Below are 13,901 nucleotides of genomic sequence, written 5' to 3' on the forward strand. Positions count from 1 at the left end.
TATATATATATATAATTAAATATAATTAAATTTTTTTAGAGATGGACACATGCATCAAGTTTTACCAATGACTTTTATTGGGTTTAAACATCTCCATCTGGTAATAACAGATGTGTTATATTTAAACATACATCTAGCCCACAAATTCTCAAATTTTAATAGTGACTTAAAATTGCATCATGTTCAGTCACAGCCACTGAATACTGGACAGTGAGTAGCCAACTGATGGATGTTTTGTTTTTTGAAAACAACGAATCTGCCTATATTTAAGTACTTCACGCATCCGTTTGATTCAAAATAAAAGTATAAGTTAATTTAAGCACTACAGATTGGGGGAGCTCTAGGGTTTTTAAGTGCCTGTGTTCTGACTGAGCCCCTAACAGGAAGCTGTCATGGAAATCTTGTTATCCCACCCTTGCTGTCACACCACAGAAATCAGTACACTGTTCTGTAATAAGCCATTATGCCATCTCAGTGTTAGAGTTTATGCCCCCTCTATTTCAAACCCAGTTGTTTAGCTGTACAGTTGTCTGTAGGAGTCATTTGTAGGCTTTCTCGGTGCTGTTAGTCCACATAGGCCTGCGTTTCTCTAGGAAGGCTCTGATGCCCTCCTGTCCGTCACGCAGTGCCAGGTTGTCCACCATGACAGCCACAGCAGTGGCATACGCAGCATCGCGGCCTTGCGCCATCTGCCTTTGGAATGCTGCTTTCCCCAGAGCCAGCACTGGGCGGCTGGACTCACACACCCGCCGCGCGATACCCAGTGCCTCCTCCTCCAGACGCTCCTCGCTCACGACCTTACTCACCAGCCCGTGGAGCAGAGCTTCCTGCGCTGTGATCGGGCGGCCCGTGAACAACATCTCCATTGCAACCTGTGAAAACAAGACTACAGGACTGCAGCTCCATGTTCACATGATGTTCACATGATTTTTCTGGGGTTCTCCTGAAGGGCTTACCTTTCTGGGCACAGCCCTCCCGAGTGCCACTCCTGGAGTGGAGCAGAACAGGCCAACGTTCACACCAGGGGTTGCAAAAGTTGACTTGTCTGTTGCCACAGCAATGTCACAACTGGCAACTAACTGGCAGCCTGCTGCTGTAGCAATGCCATTCACCATGGCGATCACAGGTACTGGTATATCCTGAATCAGGGTCATCACCTTCAACAACAGTAATGTGAACAAAGGGCTTGATTGCAGTAACTTAATGGCCAGCCTATTTTATTGTGAGTACTGAAGTTTACATACTTGCTAATAGTCTTTTAAATATGTATATTAGTGTTTTGAAGCAGATTAAGTGATAAAAGGTGATGATTGTCTAACCTCTGAACACACACTGAACACACTAGTGTGATAGTCCCTGCCTTGTGCTGAGGTCAACTCCTTAAGGTCATGACCTGAGGAGAACACAGGACCCCGTGCTACATAGGCAGAGGGAAAGAGGGAGATACTGTGCGTAGAGATTCCTTGGTGTTTCCCAAAGAAAGTCAGTGTCTTAAATTAATTGTTGATTAATGAGCTTTGGCAAATATGACATGCCTGATATTATAATGACTCTGAGGTCCTCATCATCAATATCAGTCAGGATGTCTTCCCGCAGAGAGGTCATCATGGCAAGGGATAAGGCATTCCTCTTCTTTGGATTATTCAAAATGATCCTCCTAAAATTAGAGCAAGTCCTTGTAATCTACAAGAGTTGAGTCCCACAAGGTTATCCAAAGAACAGAGCTTCTATTTAGGTTAATTACATTCATAAGTAAACTATTAACCTCTTAAAAGCCAGAGCACCAAGTGTACCTTTCTAGTAGCTACCGCCAGTAATAGGAATTTTGGTCACATTACGACACGTTAAGATAAAACCTTGCAGAGGCCTCAATACTTATTAACGTAACTAGGACAACATTCTTATCTCCAGAATGTTGTCAGTTAAACTGTAACTAACGTAACCTAATTCAAACTTTTCAAAGCTAGGTGTCCACTTAGAAATCGTGTAAAACCCTTTGACAAATCACAGGAACTTGCATGCAGTTAACCTGCAGTTTTGCACTGCATTAGCTAGGTATTAAGGTCTTTTCTTGAAGTATGCGTAATGCAAGACTTGTGCTCTGAATAGGTTTTAAGGGTCTTATGAATGCGTAGATCAGACTGATATGAGGGTGCCAATGAAAACTTCACCGAGCGAGGGCTCTTCGAACCTGATTCCATCCTCTTGCTCGCGTATGGTCAGAGGGGGACTCGTTTCAGTGCTGAGTGTCCGTTGGGAAGACCTCAAAAAATGCCTTCTTATACAGGCGAGGCTGGCTAACCTTCGAAACACCATTTCAGACATAGTGAAATATACTGACCATCAAGCGATGCAACCAAAGTACCCTTATGTCAAAATAAAAGTCCCACGCTCTATGCATTTCAGACGCAGAATGAAAGCAGTCAAAATATGTGTTTCCCTTTCCTTGCGACTTTTTATAACTCACGAAAGTAATTATTAAAAGACAAATTATGTTTGTTCTAAAATGTCTGCACTGCCTCACAGGCTGTGGGGTGACTAGACCCTGATCTGAGAAATACACCGATACGACTCACTTCACCCTCAACATATGCATCATATTTACGAATCGATCAAGGCCAATTAACCATGCGCTGTGAATTCTACATTTATTTATTTCAACGTTTGTACATCTTTAGAAAAACATTAAATGGAAAAGAAATGCCAGTTAATGCTCTTTTACCTATAAAACCATGCCATTTCAATGGAAACATCCAAGTTGTACAACACGTTAAGAATCTATTTTACTATTTGAACATAGCTATGGTCCTGAATGTAATACCTAAAGTATATGTGAATTCTTAACAGTAGCGCAAGGTGTGGGCAGTTCTCTGTGCCCTACACCTAATCACCAGAAGAGGGAGTCAGGCACCATAATACTCTTAAATATCGTAATGCTGTTTTAAATGCTCTCCTTTGGATTTTATGATATAAATATGTTACGCTCATTTAAAGTACATAACTGACCATATTGTATATCCAGTGAGGTCAAGCAAAGGTTTAAATTCATATGGTTGTCGTTTTTCTTCAAGGATATTTAACAAGAAGGTAAATATAATTATTTCCAATTGGTTTTTACTGAGCTATTTGTTTTTCTATTTATTTATTCATTCACTTATTTTTTGTATTAGTTAGAGACCAATTCAAATATTCAATTATTTTATATTTTTTAGTATAGTAAAACTGCCTGTATATTTTGTCTGACGATTCACAGTACGCTCTCTGAGGCTCCTTGTCTATTCCGGCTGATCCAGGTAACAACTAATCCAGGTAATTTGCATTTACATCTTTTTTTATTATTTAAATTCCAATTATAACTTTCATATCAAAGTTCCATTAACTGACAGAGATACCTTTAGTATTAGGTTAGTGTTCGTGAACTGTAGCTAGGGAGAGGTCATGTTTGGCAGATATTGGCCCAAATCAACCAACAAACAAATAGCGAATCACTTGTTGCATAAGTCTTAGTCTTCTGATGAGTCACCGATACAGCCACACTCCGTTGATATAGTGACGGCGTACCTACCAGAAAAGATATGCAAACATATGCCAGCCGTGCAGTATCCTCTAAGGGAGGAGCTCTTACGGTGACGCGTGTTTGGAGAACAAGACACGCCACTTACGCACAGGGAGTTCGCCAAGAAAACCTACGGTGCCCACAGATTATTCTTAGGTACCATTTAAAAGTTCTACTCGAGTATAACAGGCTACTTGTTTTATTGGCTACATGAAGTGGATACGACAGTCAATTCGTCGGCCGACAAACGGAATTTAGATTGTCGTAAGAGTCAGAGGTGCGTTTTTAATTAAATTCTTTTATGGCTAATTCTTGTAAAACACTAACTTCTGGATTTTTTGTTATGTTTGGTTTTTGTGAAGTCAGAACATAATGCTGCCGATTACAGTTAATTTTGCTCAAAGTTATTGGGCAGAAAATTGCGCTCATTTGACTCATTTGAGAGGGAGAGAGAGAGAGAGAGAGAGAGAGAGAGAGAGAGATAGATAGATAGATAGATAGATAGATAGAGATGGCACGTTACCATACTTTGGGAAAACCTACCTCTATTTTCCCTGAACCAGTTAGGGTCAGAAGAAAATCGATGTTAAATAAAATTTTTCTTAGAGAAATAAATAGGTGTGTTTAGATACATTTTAGATAAGATCGAAAAGGACGAGGAAAAAACTTTATGCTTTGCTTTTGATAGTGATTAGTAACCTACTTATTCCAATTTCTTCTCATCATTAGAAGCTAAAGCTTGTCATGAATTTGCTGGGTAAAGGCTTTGAACAGGGCGTCCGCGAGTGCCACACACAACTAGTTCATTCATGCTATGGGAACTGAGCTACCTCAGCTTTTAGAACCTTTTATTGTTTCACTCTATTAGCTCACATTAGTGAGAATTAACTCACAATATGGACATGACATCACTGAGGCTTGCTTACTCTTAGAGATGGCTTATGATGCACTTTTCAGTGAAATGATGCGCCTTTCAGGTGTGTGTACGCATGTGGGTCAGTTGGGGCCTTCACCAGCAGTGGAGATGTTTGGACTGTTGACCTTGACAACCTGACTGCACCTAAAGAGACCTGGTAAACATGGATTTGCACACTCACAGCAATGCACGCCTTCACTATGGACTCAATGGCTCAATGACTCCCCACTCTGTGAGTATAAAGGGGTCTTACTCTCAGAAATACATACACATTCCAGAACATGGAGCAGCATGAGGACAGACAAATATACACTTTATCTCACCTCTCTCTCTCTCCCTCTCTCACTCACTCACTCACACACACACCTGAATTGTACACATACAAGTAAAGGGATGAGGCTGAGAGAAACCAGTTCTGCTGCAGTTTTTGACTGCAGAGTTTGACAGAAAATCACATTGTGGTCTTCATACTTTCTGAAAGGTGTGGCCCGCTATCACATGCGCGCGCGTGTGTGTGTGTGTGCACCATTATAGGAGCAGTATAATTATCTCCTAAAGAGCTGAAAAAGCAGAAGAAAGACTGTTGAAGTTACAGGGCCATCACACAAAAGACATTGAGAATAGACGTTTTGTAATGTGTGTAATGTCATTAACCTACAATACCAGTGTTCTGATGGAGGCAGTAATGCAATAGGGGCTCGTAAGATAACACTCTCCGCACTCACTTTTGCTCGCTTTGTCTTTTTCCCTTTCTCTGTTACATGCACACATATAAACATACACGTGCATTTAGTGGCTATTTCTCCTCACTGTATTTGAGTTGTTTTGTTTTTTTTTACCCTGAGCTACTGCAATATGTACATTTCCACCTGGGAGTAATACATCTATGTATCTTTCTATCTATTGCTGGTAATGTTCTTTGATATTAGAAATAGAGCCATTCCAGCTTCATTGCCACAGAGCCTAATACTTTGTTTTCATCACAAAGTCAGAGTAATGTGAGAACTCAGTGATATCTTCAGTGTCTAGTTGCTATCTACATTCTACACAAGTAGAAAAGCTGGTTCTGCTCCTTTCTTCTTGCCCCCCCCCCAAAAAAAAAATCTAACAGTGACGCTATCCTAAGTTTGCCTGAGTTCTTAAATTGTGTGTGTGTGTGTAAAAGTGTGTAATTTGAATATACGGTATAGTGTATGTTTGGAGACTGACTTAATGTCGTATTTCTGAATCATGGCTCGTCCACTTGTATAGACCACTCCACCCTCTGGCCTGTGGAGCCACAGGTGGAGGGATCTTCCTTTTCACCTCAGAGCTGGATCAATCAGTGGTGGGGGCTTGGGGCTGAAGAAACAAGTAGCTCACTGTTCACTCCTACACACAGACACGCACTTTCCCACACACTTGCCAACACCCACACAGGAGTGGACTGCTGGCAGTTGGCACACTATGTTGCGTGTGTAAGGGAAGAGGTAGAGTTAGGAGGCGATCGAGTAAGACAGAGACGCAGGCAGGTCAAAAATAGTTTGTCTTCAGCACCTCCTCCCATGTTTCTGCTTTAAATCGCAGGGTGTGATCTCATCTGTAAAATAGAATGCAAACAAAATAGGTTCTCCTGCTTTTAATATTTTTTTTCTATCACATACCAGAATGTCCTCCCTCTCTCCGTTTACTTATTTGAGTGCATGTCTTCACTCTGTCTGGGGTGTGTATCTATTCTTTTCTATGGTTATGTAATACTATTAAGAGAACACTACAGACATTTCCATCTTACTCATGTGTCTTCTTCAGTTCCATCTATTATGAGGTGGATGGCGCACATTCCAGGCTTTGCAATATGATCATATTGGTAGTTCTTTTCTCTTTAGCTTGTTATATGTAATAGTCACTAAATCTACAGAAATATAGAATGGAGTTGTGTTTTCAGTTTTTTGCAAAAAAATAATTGTTCCAAACAAGCCAAATGCCAAACTCATGGATAACAGATTTGTTCCTATATACATACTGCCTTAACGCTGCAGTAATATTTATGTACATTCAGCCTTAAAGCTCCAGTAATATTTATACACATATAGCCTTACAGCTGCAGTAATATTTATATACATACAGACTTAAACCTGCTGTAATATCTATATACATACAGCCTTAAAGCTGCAGTATTTATGTACATTCAGCCTTAAAGCTGCAGAAATATTTATATACATACAGACTTAAACCTGCTGTAATATTTACATACATACAGCCTTAAAGCTGCAGTAATATTTTTGTATTTTGCATTATCCCATTGCCTTTAATTTTCAAGACATTTTAGATAAAATTTTGAAATCAGAATTTTAACAGTTTCTCTATTTCTCTTTATAGAAGGAAGATGGCCTGCAGTTTCTCAGTCTGGAGGAGAAGGAGTGCATTATTTTCTTCGAGGAGACTATTGACTCGCTGCAGGAGGGTTTAGAGGAGGACTGTACATCAGGGAGAGCCACAGCCAAGGAGAACCTGCGGACTTCAGCTAGTTCAGCCCCACACCGGGCACCCAACACTGCTATTTCCCCCAGCCTAATGGAGCATGACATCATCGACCTGGTCCACTCCCCACATCACTTGAACATGCCAGGTATGTGTTGCCATGGCTTACTGGAGCTGCAGTGGCTCGGAGTGATGTCACATGATAAATATTATAATACCACTAACTCAGAGTAATTTCATACAATAAATATTCTAATTGCTACAGAGTAAAAACTGTGGTTTGGCAGGTTTAATATTGACCTGGTTCTATGCACGCTGACCTTTGGCTGCGTTGTTTCAAGCATGCAAATATTTCAAAGGTGTTGCAACCCATAGACCCTCTGAGGGAACATTATAATCTGGTACTACTGCAAGTTTGCCCAGTTTAACAAAGCCTGTGTGAGTGTTAGCAACTGGATTGCTAACCATTTAATAATGCCTCTCTTCTCAGTGACAGATTTTCAGAGTCAGGCCCATTTTGAGCAGAAGCCAGTGAGGGATACCGTGGACTACCCAAGCTCTGCCATCTCTGCCTCCTCCACAGCCCCTGTTGCGTCTGATGAGAACAACCACCAGCCTCCGCCAGGCTCCATCCCCACCCCTGTGCTCATCGCCAGCAGGCTCGCTGAGCACAAGGGTGCTGGCAGTCCATCCACACATCCCAACATACTAATCCAGCGCACACGTAGCCTGGAGGCCCAGCACAGCTCATCCCCCAAATGTGCCCCACCAACACATGCTAAGCCAGCCCGCCTGCCTGACAACATCAGCATGCGCAGCAGTTGCAACCCCAGCCCACAGTCCATTGCTGCAGCAGCTGTCAGTTTGCAGGAACGACGTTCACAGATGCTGGCCAATCTCCCCTCCAATGCCCACCCTCTGGAGGGGGGGGAGCCGACTTGCATTCGCAACATGCCCACTCGGAGTGTGTCATTCACAGATCCGATGCTGAACACATCCAGGATAGAGGCACTGTCAAAGCTGGGCCTGGCGGGCGTGGCACCAGCTGCCACAGGACTGGCAGTGGGCAGCAGTGGCAGTAGCTTCTCTAGTGGCATTAACAAATTTGGTCGCTGTACTGATACAGCTAAGAGTAGTACTCATACCTCCATTACACATAATAGTCACAGTCCTGACACCAGTGTCAGTCTGAAGAACAGCAGCGTAACTTCCACTCACTCAGGCCCAAGCAGCAGCCGTGAGCAAAAACCTAAGAGTGATATTGGTGCTAGCAACTTTAACATCTATGGGGGAAAATCAGCGATAATCACAGCAGCTGACCCCCCTGCCAAAGGCAATCATGACACAAAGTCTAGTGCTCCAGTGCCGCCAGTGAGTGCGGAGGTGACACACCGTGACTTTAATAGCTACGGTGGCAAGACCATCATGCTAAATCCCAAGTCTGAGTCTATCTCTTCCTACAGCGCTGTAAGCAGTCCCCTAGCCAAGCAGGTGTCTGCAGAGATCCTGCTCAACAACTATGGTGGCAGATCCAAAGTCATAACCCCTTCCATTGCTCACACTGACCACTCACTGACCAGCACCATCATGGCTAGGCCCAACTGTGGGAACCTCGACAGCCTGACTGGCAGTAGATCCAGCATCTTCTCACCCATTAAAGATGAAGGGCAGTCACTCATGAACAGCCACGAGGCCAAACCCTCGCACCCTGACCAAGTTTCTCAGCCCATAGTCAGGGCCAAGCCTGCTACGGTGCCTTCCTCTCCAGCCCCTAGACCTCCAAGACTCACTCCATCCCCAAGTATTCAAAAGCCACCCATGCCTCCAGAGGTCCTCAGCATGGTTGGCCCCAAACCCTGTTTACGTGCACAGGGTGTCACGGTGCAGTTCTCTGGAAAAGGAACAACAGAAGAAGACAGACGAGATGCTTTGCGTAAACTGGGACTGCTTAGTAAAACGTCTTAATTGCTGAGTCCAGAATCTTTTAATGGATTATTCTACTCAAATAATATGTATTTTTTTGTAGGACCACATCCATTTGTTTCAGCTTAAAGGTAATAGTATTATTTTTTGATTATGTACTCCATATTTTTTCTTGTTCTTTACAGTTAATATAATGATTTTTTTAAATTAATATTACTTAGTTTATACTTTGCAGTGATGTTCTAGTATCAGGCAGTAAATACTCTTCCTATCATTACTAATTACATCAGCTGCCATACAGTCATCATGATTGCTCAGTCAAACATATTAATTTATACAGAAGACAGTGGCAGTTCTCTTGGAAATTTAAAGGTTCCAGATTAGATGGCCATTAGTCTCTGAAAACAATTTTAATAATTTATTCCCAATATTGCTGTCATTGATGAATTTTGAAACTTGGGAATTTCATGTCATTACTGAGTGGAATCGACATGGAGACATGGATGGGCCTGTGCTCGCGCTCTCTCTCTCTCTCTCTCTCTCTCTCTCTCTCTCTCTCTTCTCCCCTCTCTCTCGCTCCCCCTCTCCCTGCTTGGTTCAGCCCACAGGATATTTTTAAGTTTAGATGCATGTGCCTCCCCCACTAAGTCACAGTGATCCAAATCTGGAGTCAAGAGAGGAGGGCAGTCAGGAAAACATATTTAACTATTTTATTGTTCTCTTAGCACTTGGACTATCACTCAGTGGTTTATCTGTTTTTAAAAAAGTCCTTGCAATGAGTGGTGTAAAATACTGTGTGTGCACGTGTGCATATGTATATGTGTGAATGAGTGTCACTATGTGTGAGAGAGAGAAAGAAAATGTATACATGTATGTGTGTTGGCACAAGAGTAAGGGAATTCAGTGAAAGAGTACTGGCTGAAGGTTAAGTATCTATATTATGTGCCTATGTGTCTTCATGGATTTTTAAAATGTTTTTTTTTTTTTAGTTACAGACTCCGGTTTTTGTAGCAATTCTACAGTTATAATTGAAGGATTTGAAACACATGAATGTGTTTTTATATATGCACACACACCAAACACACCATTCTTTACTTTGCTCTTTTGCCTTCATAAATGATACCATTGCCATGAGGAACAAAATCAAAGGCACTTTTTTATGACAAACCTCATTCATGCTGTTTTTGCTTAGTTATATACATCACCACCTATTTCTGAATAAAATAGTCCTTCACCTTCAGAATGTGCTTACATTCACAGAATCTAGTAACATGGTTAGCTATTGTTGCTATATTATTTAGTTAGGCTACATTTACAGCATTAGCTGATGTTTTAGTCCAAATCAACTTAGAATCATGGCTGAGTACAATTTAAGCAATTGTCCAACACTAGCAACTAAGCAGTGGTGAGGCTTGAACTGACAACCTTCAGATTACAAGTCAATTAATTTAACCACAGAGCTATCACTGCCCCAGGCTACTCATTTATATTTATTTAATGTTAAATAGGAACCCAGATTATGGAAAATTACTTCATCATTCAATGGTTTATATATAAACAAACTCATTAAGAGTCTTTTGGTGTGAACTGCGCTAAATGCCGTAAATGTAACTGTGCCATTCCAGAGAATTCACAATTGTTGTACTAGGAACCAGAGTTAATGATATCTTTGCTACAAATATAGCCATTTTATCTGCTATCCAAAATGACCAGTGAACTTAAATGTCTTCTACGTTTTATATGTCACACTGATAATGGTAAAATTAGATAAATTTGAAAAAAATGTTTTCTTTGGATGTTGATTGAATGAATGTTAATTAAAACGTTTGTAGCCTTTACTTGTTATGTGTTTATTTGCCCCTCATAATATAATACTGCCTAATATATAGGCTAACATACTCTTTTATTTGGACATTTTATGTAGAATCAGTTCATTGGAATTGTTGCCTTCACCTTCCACAACTTTTCCAGCTCTTCTTTCAGCCCTTGGTATTTATCAAGCTTTTCATGTACCTTGTTCCTGATGTTGCCGTCACTTGTGATCGCCACGTCCATCACTACAGTCCTCTTCTGCTGTTTATCCACCACTACTATGTCCGATTGGTTTGCCATTACCATCTTGTCTGCCTGTATCTGGAAGTCCCACAGGATCTTAGCATGGTCATTTTTCACTGCCGTTGTGGGTGTATCCCACTTTGACCTTGGAGCTTCCAGCCCATACTCGGCCCAAATATTTCTATATATTATGCTACCCACTCCCTAAGCACTTTATCAATTGGAGCCATTCTGGTGTACTCCTGGATCTTTGTTATTTCATCCTAGATAGTGGCTCTGATGCTCACTAGTCCTCAACCCCCCTCCTTTCACTTACTGTACAGTCTCAGAGTGCTGGATTTGGAATTAAACCCTCTGTGCATTGTGAGGAGTTTCCTTGTCTTGATGTCAGTGGCTTCTGACACTGACTTATTAGGCCAACTTATTATGCCAGCGTATCTGATGACTGGCAGAGCATAGAGCATGTTGATAGCTTGAATCTTGTTCCTCTCATTTAGATGACTTCTCAGGACTTGCCTCACTCTTTGTAGGTATTTGGCTGTAGCTGCTTTCCTTGTGGCCTCTTCATAATTCCCATTTGCCTGTGGGATTCCAAGGTACTTGTAGCTGCCCTCAACATCTGTTAATTTACCTTCTGATAGTACGATCCTCTCTGTTCTAGCTACTGACCACACTTATCTAGTCCAGATGACATACTAATGTCATTGCTGTATATCTTGATGAGACAGATTAGTGAGTCAAAGTCTCATTCACTTCTGCCATACAGCTTCATGTCATCCAAGCAGAGGAGGTGGTTGCTCCATTCCTTAGCTGGTATCTGTAGCCACTCTTGGTTATGAGGGAGTCAAGGCCTATGCAGAACAGCTGCAGGGACAGGACATCAGCTTGGTGGTGACTCTTGCTATTGGCTTGAAGTTGGCCTCTAGGGAGATCTTCCATTGAGTTCCCCACTGAGTCCTTGATGAAGGCTCTTAAGAGTCCTACTGATATTATATAGTCTCAAGCTATATATTTGTGGGGCATTGAATCATAGGCTGACATGGAACTTGTGGACCTGGATGATGTCCAAGCTGGTGTGACCCTCTTTTTTTGAACTCTCATTGTTAGTGAGGTAGGCAGGTAGCATCAAGGAACTTGCCTAAGGGACCACACTGGAGACACCCTAGTCAGGATTCAAACACCCAACCTCCTATACGGTGGTGGTGTAACTCCTGATTACAGAACTTGATCTATCATGGAGCTCATGGAAATCCACAATGGCTGGATTAAATGTTATTTATTTGTATGTTATAGGGGAATACTGATTGAAGGAACTCTAAGTGAGAGGTGGGTTTGGATCAAAAAATTGTGTTCAAACAGTAAATGATTGGCAATCAGGAGAATAATGTTATTTTTTTTCTCTATTTGTTAAAATAAAAGTATGAAAATACTCTTACTACATAGTGAAATTTAAAAACTCTTTTACATGGGGTAAGGGTTGTCCTTCATTCTAACCAGTTTCACCAGATTAAAATGACAAGAAATATTAGCACTTCTCAAATGTGAGGCATGAGGAATTCAGAAGCTGAAGGGAAGTCATGTAAGAAAATCTAATCTGAATTCTTGTATACTAAGATGTCTTGTATGCTAAGAATGCAATACTTAATGTGGCTGGTTATCTTTAGACAGGGAAAGGAAAAAGGAGGGAAGCTGCCAGGTAAGCCATTAAGCTGCCATTGAGTCTGCTGCCATTTATGCCCCATCAGTAATTAAGTTAGTCTTAATTAAACTATATATATTTTGTTCCTTTTGTGCAAACCCCTGTTGTTATCCATCATCACAGGGAAGGCCAAATAACTTATGCCTGATAACCAGTCAAAGAGCGGTCATAACTACAAAAGAAAAATGGCTAAACAAAGCACTAACCACTGTTAACCTAACAACAACAACAACAATAACAACAACAATAACTTTCGGCTGAGGTACACCTACCCCTGTTGTCATGATGTTACTGAGCCTCGACCTGTCTCAACTGCCATGGCTACTCCCACTTCCAGTATCTTACATATGTTCTTCATCAGCTGTGCGGGCCTGAAGATAATTGGTTTTGGGTGCTAATGCTTATTCCCAATGAAAACTAATATACTTTCCTTACCATTTTTATTTGAAAGGGTTTCATAAAGAAGATACTCAAAACCAAACGTGGAGCTTGTGAAATGATAGCAGATCACTACTGCTTTAGGACTTTTTTGCCTGATAGATTAAAAATAACTGATATACTGAATCCCAGGTCATACTATACCATTTTAACTGAATGAAGGTTGGCAAAGTAGACAAAGAATGATCATAAATTGTGGTTTTTGTCACAAAAAAAGAAACAGAAAGAACACGTGCAAATATTTTCCAAGTCAATTTTTTTCTCCATTTACTGATCTTAAAAAATGATTAAGCATCTGGTTCTCCATTGTCATTTTGGGATATGTAGGTGTGGTGAGATTTGCCCTGGCTCAACCTGTTGTGATGGAAAACTGGAATATAAATCAGGGCTGTTTCTAGCATGAGTTTCAGTGACTAGCACAGGTGAGGTGCCTTGATGTGTTGATCTGTGCAGAATGCAATAGAACAGGCCTGACCGGGTTGCAAGTGCACTCTTACACATAAGATTTCTCTGACCTCATGCAGCTCACTCATATAGAAAGGTAATGCTGCCTGTCAGTTGCGCTTTCTTTTACAAATAGGCATAGAATTTGTTCAATAGCATTCAGAGAATGCCCATCCAAATCACAATTTGTATTTATTCAGGCGTTACCGTTGTGTCAAACATACATCATGTCAATCGATACAGCAGACTTAATAGTTAATATATAATGCACAGCTTTGTCGTACATCTCTAAATATAAATAATTTTTAAGTATTTAATTACAGACAGTCCAAACAAGATGTAATCAAATCTTGGATTAAAATTATACAAAAGGAGAAATCCATAGAAGAAACATTTTTGAGAAGTCTTGT

At 41.0% G+C, this 13,901-nt stretch overlaps 2 protein-coding genes across 3 annotated transcripts; one reads left to right on the top strand and one right to left on the bottom strand.

The window, feature by feature from the left end:
* Positions 1-54: 54 nt before the first annotated feature.
* Positions 55-2,329, bottom strand: echdc3 (enoyl CoA hydratase domain containing 3). Of its 2 annotated transcripts, none has more exons than XM_027004030.2 (5): positions 2,192-2,329; positions 1,536-1,657; positions 1,320-1,417; positions 957-1,157; positions 55-872 (listed from the first exon to the last, which is right to left on the bottom strand). In XM_027004030.2, exons 1-5 carry the CDS (start codon positions 2,323-2,325, stop codon positions 540-542), a joined length of 888 nt encoding a protein of 295 aa, XP_026859831.1. In that variant the 5' UTR covers positions 2,326-2,329; the 3' UTR covers positions 55-539. The 2 variants fall into 2 exon arrangements, with proteins under 2 accessions (XP_026859831.1, XP_026859832.1); XM_027004031.2 differs by having other exon boundaries at positions 1,536-1,683; positions 2,172-2,284.
* A 1,283-nt stretch (positions 2,330-3,612) lies between these two features.
* Positions 3,613-10,641, top strand: LOC113573661 (proline and serine-rich protein 2). The gene is made up of 4 exons (XM_027004065.2): positions 3,613-3,833; positions 4,534-4,704; positions 6,831-7,080; positions 7,423-10,641. Exons 2-4 carry the CDS (start codon positions 4,636-4,638, stop codon positions 8,895-8,897), a joined length of 1,794 nt encoding a protein of 597 aa, XP_026859866.2. The 5' UTR covers positions 3,613-3,833; positions 4,534-4,635; the 3' UTR covers positions 8,898-10,641.
* Positions 10,642-13,901: the final 3,260 nt, after the last annotated feature.

This window comes from Electrophorus electricus, chromosome 2, assembly GCF_013358815.1.
Source record: "Electrophorus electricus isolate fEleEle1 chromosome 2, fEleEle1.pri, whole genome shotgun sequence".
NCBI classification, from domain to species: Eukaryota; Metazoa; Chordata; class Actinopteri; order Gymnotiformes; family Gymnotidae; genus Electrophorus; species Electrophorus electricus.